The sequence below is a fragment of the Erythrolamprus reginae genome, chromosome 3 (assembly GCF_031021105.1).
Source record: "Erythrolamprus reginae isolate rEryReg1 chromosome 3, rEryReg1.hap1, whole genome shotgun sequence".
NCBI classification, from domain to species: domain Eukaryota; kingdom Metazoa; phylum Chordata; class Lepidosauria; order Squamata; family Dipsadidae; genus Erythrolamprus; species Erythrolamprus reginae.
Window position 1 is genome coordinate 41,994,562 of NC_091952.1, and position 10,222 is coordinate 42,004,783.

General features: G+C 38.2%; 1 protein-coding gene across 3 annotated transcripts in view; it reads left to right on the top strand.

Moving 5' to 3' along the window:
• The window catches only part of NDRG3 (NDRG family member 3), a 37,271-nt gene extending 27,049 nt beyond the window's left edge, over positions 1-10,222 (top strand). For 2 of the 3 annotated variants that reach the window (XM_070744954.1, XM_070744955.1), the window contains exons 12-17: positions 1,024-1,075; positions 2,402-2,449; positions 3,805-3,840; positions 6,086-6,137; positions 6,717-6,755; positions 7,470-10,222. In XM_070744954.1, the coding sequence (XP_070601055.1) occupies positions 1,024-1,075; positions 2,402-2,449; positions 3,805-3,840; positions 6,086-6,137; positions 6,717-6,755; positions 7,470-7,648 (406 nt within the window). In that variant the 3' untranslated portion in view covers positions 7,649-10,222. The remainder of the gene's footprint in view (positions 1-1,023; positions 1,076-2,401; positions 2,450-3,804; positions 3,841-6,085; positions 6,138-6,716; positions 6,756-7,469) is intronic. The other variant, XM_070744957.1, reaches the window with a different exon arrangement.

Below are 10,222 nucleotides of genomic sequence, written 5' to 3' on the forward strand. Positions count from 1 at the left end.
CACACCAGTAGTCTGAGTAACTTTTCCAGCTTTGGCTGTGAGCCTATAAACAGCTCCTAACTTAAGCAGGGCCCCTTCCTTCAGGGCAATGAGCAGAATCCCAGCCCGACAGTATAGAAGAGTGTGTGTGTGTGTGGGGGGGGGGGGGATGTTTCCCTGATGAGGTAATCCAGCAGGTGTTTTCTCTGTAGACTTCTCTCTGTTGTCTTCCGACTTCTTCCTCAGCATTTTTTCCCAAGCCCCACACCTGCCTTTTATTCAGCACAGCCTTTATGTTTACTAGCAGACACCAGAGTTGTCAGGCATTCAGACTGTGGTGCAATGGCTTACGTATAAGGAGGCTTGTGATTTCACTACACCCAATGCTGCTACCCTTCAAACTCCATAAATAATATCTTGACAGCTAAAATTGATGCTCTGATATATGACAAAGTATTTGAGGACTTGATGGCCAGTAGATATTAGTTTATGTATTGTAAACAAATGCTGAGCAAGACTGGGAAGACTTGTTTCATAAGGGTCTGTCCCCATTGAAATGAATGAAGTATGAACATGTTTTGATGCCCTGTATCATGCCTGTCAAACTGGTGGCCCATGGGCCAGATACATCACATGCAAGCCATGCCCACCCCAGTTCCATAAAGGCAAAGAAGTCACAATACGACACGATCCAGCCCATGACACCCATGCCCTATATGTTGTGGTTTAATGTTGCACTATTAAAACATGGTCCAGATGTGAGCATGATCAAAAGACTAAAAAGCAGGATGGTGACAACAGAAGATGGTGTTATTGCTAATCAGATATATCTGTGGGGAACATCACAGAGTGGCAAATGATGAAAGCATTGCAGCACATCCCCCACATTTTGTACATAATCATTTTGCATACACACAAGGGATGGAGTTTGCATTGTGAATAGCACACAGTTAATTCTGGCATTTTGACAAAGCTTTGGAACCTGCAGAAAACCCAGTTGATAATTGTATAGTTTATAATACTATGCTGTGTTTTCTTTACCAGGTGCCCTGCCTTATTAGTAGTTGGAGACAGCTCTCCTGCAGTTGAGGCTGTGGTAAGGAACCTAATAATTAGTTAGTTATTTCCTCAACTCTATCATGCTGTAATTTCATCTACACCTTTTCAAATTTTCCTTTACTGGAGGAAGTACAATTTTCTAAATTTGGAAATTGCTTTATTTGAAGTGTGCAAATAATTCATCTGCATTTTAATAATATACTATAATTGTTTAATACAGGCAGTTTTCTGTATTTTATAAGATATAAGATGTAAGCAAAGGTTCCTAAGGACATGTATTAATATAAGCATCTAAAGAAGTTTGAATCTTCCTTTCAAAATGGTAATATTTTTGTATTGAGAACCACATAGCACTTTGTGATTTCAATTGAGACAATCTAAATTGCATGCTTTTCTGTACTCCTCTGAGTTGATTTACTCTCCACGTTGTATATACTGTATAGACAAAACAGATGGCAAAAGCATCTCTGAGGGAGTTGGCCATATGAATTGGATTTGTCACTTCCTGAAGTTTTAAGGATTCTTACTGTCATCCACATTAGACTTTTCATGTTGCAGAGTACATGGGATTTTTCTTTTTTTAAAATTGATAACAATGTTGATAACAATTGTGTAAAAATTAGTTTGTGAAATAGATACATGCCCGGTGAATTTTTGGACTGGGTGGCTATTGAGTCCAACATAGTGGTGATGGGATCATGTTTATACTAGCAGTCAGATGCTAAAAGGAAACCCTTAATACAGGAAAGACAGGAATATTGTCTTTAAAATTAGTAACGGAAACTATAGTACAGTAATACCTCATGATACGAACTTAATTGGTGCAAGGAGGAGGTTCGTAAGACGAAAGGTTCGTAAGACGAAACATTGTTTCCCATAGGAAACAATGTAAAGTCAATTAATCCGTGCAACCAAAAAAAACCCCTGCAAAAAAACGGCTTTCGCCGACTGCTGGGAAGCCGCGCGGCTGTTTTAAAAGGTGACAGCCGGCCTGGGGGGCTTCCCAGCACCCCCCCCGGTGCTGGCAAGCCCCCCAGGCCGGCTGCGACCTTTTAAAACAGCCGCGCGGCTTCCCAGCAGTCTCCGGACGCCGGTTCGTAACTCGAAAAAAGTTCGTAAGAAGAGGCAAAATTTTTCTGAACCCCGGGTTCGTATCACGAGTTGTTCGTAAGACGAGGGGTTCGTATCTTGAGGTACCACTGTATTTTACTTCTAAGTTTTGCTTCTAATATTTAGTGCTGTTGAGGGGCATTGGCTTTTTAGGGAGGACTTTGAATTATAGTTAGTTTGTCAGCTATAACTATAACTGTAACTATAACTATATGTAAGTGTATATATATATGCATTATTTTGTGTTTCGTAGGTTGAATGCAATTCACGCCTAGATCCAATAAATACAACACTCCTGAAGGTAACCAAAAATTAAAGACTTCATTGATGACAAGTGATTCCCTACTGTGGGCTTTATACAAAGCCTACAGAAGAGGGGACAGTGGGAAGAATGGTTTCATAACAATTATTCATTCAACAACTGTTTAAAATTACATTAGAAGCTATGGTGGCACTGAACAAAATGACTTATCACCCATGCCCAAAGTTATAGCCACTGCAGTGTCCCCATGGTCATGTGATAAAAATTAAAGTGCTTGGTAGTCTGCTCATACATACAACCACAAAGTTGTATGAAATTCTCCCACCAATCTATTTCCCCCACATCTGTGCTCTTTTGGTCCCCTACCACACTATCCTATAGTGCCCCAGGTTACCCCACCACCACCACCACCACCACCTCTTTGTCCCCGCTGTTCATAAAGCTTGTCTGGCCTGGCTGCTGAGCCATACGAGCTGGTTTTGCATGATGAAAAAAAGGGGGGCACAAAGCAGCCTCTGGGAGCTAGTCCATGCCAAGAATACTGCTTTTTGCCATACTCCTGGGCTGTTTGGGGATGGTTTTGCATTGTGAAAAAGGAGCAAAGGGCCAGAAGCAAGAAAATAGCAGTAAAGGCAAGGCTGGTTGGCAGAGCACATGCAGCAAGGGTCTCAATATGCAGTTTAGCAAGGGCAATTGGGACTGGACTGGGGTGCCTGCAGCTTCCTGGAGCATAAGGGATCTGGAGCCACTTGCCGCCCTGCAACTGAAAGGACAGAGAGAGTGGAGTTTGGAGCTGAGTGGGATTAAGCCAAGAATAGCTTGGATTGGGATGGGTTTTCAGCTAACAACTGGCAAAATTCACACAATAATGCCAGCAGGGATTGCCAGGCTGGTTGCTGGCAATTGCTAAGTGGCATACTCATGTCATTTCTCACTTTACGCTATCGCTTAGCAACCAAAATTTCAGTCCCAATTGTTGTGAGGCAAGAACTTCCTATAGAGATATCTAGGAATTTATATATGTTTGCAACCCTCCGGTATTAATTTTATAAATTTTCAGCCAACATGGTTCACAAAGCTCTTCCACCTTAAAAGAACAAGTCTTGATAAGTTATTTATTCTAATCTAGTGGGTATGTATAAGGATGGGTTTTGAGTGCATTATTACATGTTTCATATATCTTTTTTGTCTTTTCCTTTTTTTGCCAATGTTATGTTTCATTGTCTCCCATTTTCAATATACCAGGGACTTGTATTTACATGGAAAAACTTCAATTGTAAAATGTTATGTGCTTGGAAATAGAAGTTTTTGCCTCTCTGTACCCCATCATGGGAATCACTTAGATTTATAGCTCAACTTTTTTTTTAATTTAACCATCCATTTTTTTCTTCCAGATGGCAGATTGTGGGGGATTACCCCAAGTTGTTCAGGTATGCTCTTATTCTAGGAATTGTCATACTTAATGCATCTAAAAAATATCCAACTAATCATTTATTGCCATTTTTAATTACAATAAATTGCAATTAATAAATAAATTTTAATTGCAATCTTTTTAAAAAAAGAATACCCCCCCCCCCCCAAATTGTAATATCTAACAAATAAATAAATGATGAAATAGCAAAATCAACAACAAAAGAAAAAATAGAAAATTAGACTGGAAAATATCCTAAAAATCAACACATATTATAAATCACCTAAATATATATCATATCTAGAGATGGGTTCCATCTCTAGATATGATATGGCAGGATATGATATGGCGGGATTTAATTTTGTGAGACTGGCTTGACAGATGTGACCGGATGGGAGTGGTTTGACAGTCATGTGACTGGGTGGGAGTTACTTTGCAGTCATGTGACTGGGTGGGCTTGCAAACTTGACATCACTCACGTCAAGAGTTAGGGCAGTGGTTCTCAACCTTGGGGTCGGGACCCCTTTGGGTGTCAAATGACCATTTCACAGGGGTCGCCTAAGACCATGGGAAAAGACAAATTTCCAATGGTGTTAGCAACTAAAGCTTCTATTCTGGCATCTCAGAACATATTTTTACAATCCAACCAATCAGGCGTTTAAAGGGGGGGTGTCCCTCTGACCTCTTGCCAATCAGCTTAAAGATCTGTTGGAAGAATTGACGCTAAACTTATAGTTGGGGTTCACCACAAGATGAGGAACTGTATTAAGGGGTCGCGGCATTAGAAAGGTTGAGAACCACTGGGTTAGGATTTGAGTTAAGTTGCCTGGCCTCTCCTCGCCTCAAAGGCCTCAACGAGATTCAATTTCCCAATCTATTTAATACTACTGAACATCCAAAAGATACTGTTTAATCCTATGTATATATGCCATGTATGTACATACATACATACATACATACATACATACATACATACATACATATTTATTTATTTATTAGATTTGTATTGTAGACTATTTGTATTGTAGACTATTACACAGGCACACAAAAATATACATTATCTACCATATATACTGTATGTATATGTATATGTACATGCACACAGAGAGAGAGAGAGAGAGAGAGAGAGAGAGAGAGAGAGAGAGAGAGAGAGAGAGAGAGAGAGCTCTTTTAAAATTATACACATTCAACCTCACTTAACTGCATTTGGAAAAACATACCTAGACTCCACTTTCTGCCACACATTTAACCATAATTTCTGTACATTAGAACATTACACATGCCTTCAGATGTGCTTTCTAGTCTTCACATGACTGTTAGAGCCAGGAGATGTCATGGATTGAGTAAACCAAATTGATTGACTCAAATTTTAGCAACCAAAATTTGGGGCTCAATTATGGTTATAAGTCAAGGACTATCTCTGCCTTCCTCTGCATGGCAGCCTTGTCCTAGTAAACCTCTCCTTTCTGCCAATTTTACTCTCTGTTAGAGGCATCAAAATAATCCAGACAATGTAAGATTTCCTGCTGCAGCAGGGGGCTGGACTAGATGATCTCTGAGATGTCTTCCAGCCCTAAATTGCTTTGTTATTTCAAAGTGTCTTCTGAAACTACATGCATAATGCTGTAGATCTCTAAACATGACCATCATCTCTTTCATTCTAGCCAAGTTCATAACTAACCTGATTTATTTCCTTTCGATTCTTTCTCTCCCTCCCTCTCTCTCCTCTCCCCTTCTTCCCTCCCTCCCTCCTTCCCGCTTCCTTCCTTCCTTCCTTCCTTCCTTCCTTCCTTCCTTCCTTCCTTCCTTCCTTCCTTTCTGGTAGAATTCTCTACCTAAGAACACTCTACTTACGTTCTTAGGTACAGAATTCTCTATCTAAGAACGCCTCTACTTATGAACTTTTCTAGATAAGAACTGGGTGTTCAAGATTTTTTTGCCTCTTCTCAATAACCATTTTCCACTTACAAACCTGAGCCTCCGAAACTGTAACTGGAAAAGGCAGGGAGAAGCCCCGTGGGGCCTCTCTAGGAATCTCCTGGGAGGAAACAGGGCCTCCACCCTCCCTGTGGTTTCCCCAATCGCACACATTATTTGCTTTTATACTAATTCCTATAGGAAAAATTGCTTCTTCTTACGTTTCTACTTAAGAACCTAGTCACGGAACAAATTAAGTTTGTAAGTAGAGGTACCACTGTATTAACAATGCCTCAAATCGTGTATAGCAATACTTATAGTTTTTGGTTATTATTTTTCTTTTCCAGCCTGGGAAGCTAACTGAAGCTTTCAAATACTTTGTTCAAGGAATGGGTTACAGTAAGTGATTATATAATGTCTTTACATTAATTTCAATTTAGAGCCTACTAAGTAACTGAGATTATTTATTTCTCAATCATAAATCCTATTTTGCACTTAAGCCATTGTAAATTCATACACATTCTTGTACTATTAGATAGTTTTATCTACCAAAGTAAGATATTTGTAAAGGAGGTTTAATCATCAGTCCTTGAATGACTGTTCTACCTTTTAGTGATTTCTTCTCTATCAAATAGATTTGAATCTTTCTAGTTTCCTAAAGGCTGTTTTGGAGAGACAAATATCTAACCTGTGCTTGAAAGATTATCATTATAGTTCTTCTTACCAATAGGTGATGCATAGGGTATCCTTAAAATGTTTATCTGTAAAGTAATATGCATGAGCTTTTTTCCAGTATCTAAAGTAATATCAGGTTCAGTAAAGTCAAACAATTGAAACCATATTGTACATTGCCCAAAATATTCTTTATTACTATAGAATTCAAAATATTGAAATGGTCAGGTAAGGCTTACATTGTCTCAAGTTTGTTATAACTTTCCTAACTTTGTCTCCCATTCCCTCTCTTATCTCTGCTTCCAGTCCCTTACATGCAGCTCAGTCACCTGAACACTGAGCCAGGTATCTACAAGTATATGTCTGGTTTGGCTGAGTTCCATTTTTCTTATGCATTATGCCGCTTACAGCATGGCCTGGTGATCTTTCGTACTCTAGGCCATCTCATTGTACACTTTTTGTGCTACAATCCTTTTTAGTGGTTTAATTTGCCTTGGTTTGACTATTGCATGGTTTGCAGCTAGCTGGTGGTGCAGGAATCAGATATATGAATTTGAACTTTCTGAAAAAGCTTCATGGGCTATTCTTCTGTATAGTGGGAAGAGGGCATGACTGCCTTGCACAGAATATTTCTGCTGATTGACTGCATCAAGATGTTTCCTGAACAACCCTTTCACTTCTGAGAGTGGAATGATATGTAGGGGAAACACTATTCCTAACTCTTCTTCAGCAAAATACAGAGGTAGTTGGAGGGTACATCGAAGGAAGCAGTTACAAATAGAAGTAAAAGTGAAAATTAAGCTCAACTGGGAGGGAGGAGTGAAAGAAAGTTTATTTGCAAGCACGAAGTTAAGATGAGAAAGGGTTTAAGCTGTTCCTTATATACAAATGTTCCTGCATTTTACACAAGTACAGACTTAAGAAATGTCAACACAGTGATGCCTGGTTTGCTTTTCAGCAGCAGCTCTTCTTTTCTTTGTGCCTCCTTCATTATAAGACCTCCGAGGCAGTTAAAAAACATTTATTATTTCTGGCATTCACTTGCCTGTCTCCTTACAGTGCCATCTGCAAGCATGACCAGGTTGATCCGTTCCCGGACCCAGTCATCTTCAAGTCTGGGTTCAGGAGAAAGCATTCAAGCACGGTTTCAAGCCAACAACCTAAGGGAGGCGAACATTGGAATACCTGAAGCTACTGACATCCATGGCAATCCTCAGACTATGGAAGTATCCTGTTAAGCAAACATGTGAATCCAGACCATTCCTTTTCTCTCTTTTCTGCACCCATCCAACAAGTGGCATTAACAGATTTTCCCCTCTCATTATGCCTGCTAATTTTTCAGCTCTCTCCTTGATGTTATATTTAGTTATGTTTGTACAGAAACTTTTAGCTGCCTACAGATGTACGGAACAATAGCTGCTGGAGGTACAGGAGTTATTTTTGAGCTCCAATATTTTTTTTTTGCAGATCAAAAGCTGTGTATCTCCTTTTGCCTTTCTACCCACCCTCCAAGGAAACTGCCCATATTGTTTTCATTCCTTCCACCCCTCCATCACATTTCATATTTATCTGCTTGAAATACTTGGTGCTCTTTAAAAGATGTTCCCTGGTGTGGTGGTGGTAGTTTTGATTTCTTAAAAATGGCAGTCTGGTTCAGCCAGTTAATTCTATGTGCAGAACCTTGCTCTGTAACATGCAAGGGAAAGAAATACTTTTCATGGGTGACGCAAGGGCTTGCAAATTAATGCTGTATAAATCCAAATTTGGCTTGTTCTCAGTTAAATATGAAGAAATAATGTGTGTGTCATAAGTGTGGTATATGCGCTTCCACGGTGGGCTTTCCACTGAAATTGTATACATCAGTATGCATCCATTAACTACTAACTTCCATTGGTGCTAGGCAAGATGAAGATGTCTTCATTTCCCCTGGCCTCCTGTGCTGTCCGATCATCTGGGAACAAGACTCCTGTCTTCTCGAAATTCAGATGATCTTTTTTGTGTTTTGGTTTTTTCCCACTTAGAATTGCTTTCTAGTGTGCTTCTGCTGAAAGACTTTAAGGCTTTTGACTGTGGTCCTAACAGTGTCTTTGGAGTACTGATTAGAGATGACACCTTTGATTCAGACCTCCCAAGAGTGGGTCTATTTCTGTTTAAACTCTTGAGATCCTAACAATGTACAAGGGTTCTGTCTTTCATAACTGAGCAGGAGAAAGGAAGCTCTTTCCTCTTGGTTTATTCAGAAACATTTCTCACTAGGACAATTAGGTTATAAGAAGAATGAGGTATTTAGCCAGCTTAATTTCCAACAAAGAGAGCATATTATTCTACTGTATGTAAAGGAGTTACACACTATAAAATAGATAAAGTTATATTGTAGCAGATTTAGAAATAGAATCAGATGATAATTGGTATAACACCAAATTGTATAATGCCATATACAATTAGTTCCTGAAGCTGGGCTGGGGTAGGGAATCCAAAGTTGAAAAAAGATACTAAGATAAATATTTTAATTTTCACAAGTGATCAATAACTTTGACAATAAATAATGCACCTTTAATTTCTAAAGGGAATTAAATGTACTAGTTCAGAGACATATTTATAGTTATTGAAATAAAATAAATTATATTGAATTGAACAACTGAATTCTAAATTCTGAATTTTGAATAGTTGAATGAGTATGAAGACAATGCTATGTGCATTGACGCTAAAATAAAACTCATTGAGTTTGATGGGTTTCATTCCCACTTAAGTGTATGTGGGGATTGAAGACTAATTTTGAATGAATATATATAAAATGGGAACTTCTTCATTCTGTACTTGAAAGACTAGATAAACATTTATCAATTAGAATGCTAATTCTATACCTGTGAAAACCATTTGGTTCTTTATGTAAATTTCCGTCCACTATTTTCATTAAACAAATATTTTACTATGGACTATTACCGAAAAAAAATTCTGTTAACTTAGAAGGAAAATAATATGTATTTTCCTACAAACACACACACAAATATATATAATTTATATTCTGATGGAAATAGATTAAATTTAAGTGCACTAAAAATCAGGCAGTTTTGGAAATAACTTAAAATCTGCTTTACTGGGATTTCAGAATATAATTCTAAAAAGACTATAGAATAGAATTAACTCAGGATTTCTGAACCCATAGCTAGTTTTGTAGCCTTTCTCTCAAGCAGATGCATTACTAAAAATACAAAAGGGAAATATCTAAACTGAAATATTTGTTGTTCTTGAGTCACATAAAACTATTGTTTCATTTAAATACTAGTTAAAGGAATGCTTTGATGTACTTTATATTGTAAAAGTGTGGTATGGCCTGTATATTAAATATGTGTTTATATAGGGTATCTCTGTCTGTGTGCATGTGTGTGTGTATGCACGCACTCATGCGCACATACATTCATTCCATGCTATTAAATTTAACTCTTCGCTCCTGGTAGATATGGGAAACTTTTACCATGAGAATTAGGAAGTTCCTAAATCATATGATTTTCTTGAATTCATTCTTGAATAATTTTGTGTTTTCTAATTTTAGCTCGAAGAGAGAAAATCTATGATCTGTTAGACAGTGAGATTGCTGCTATTCAAAAGAGAAATGTAGCTGCATTTTTCATGAAACTATGGCAGATTATCTACTTTTTACTGCTGTGTATTGTTTATAAGGCCAAGATCTTCAGGAAATGTCAGATGTAATTCTGTTTCAGGTAGAAGAAGGGACTGGAAGATTTTGCCGGGGTGGGGGGGTGGGGGGGTTCAAACCAGTTAAATAAAGTATAATCAATTTTAATTGTTAA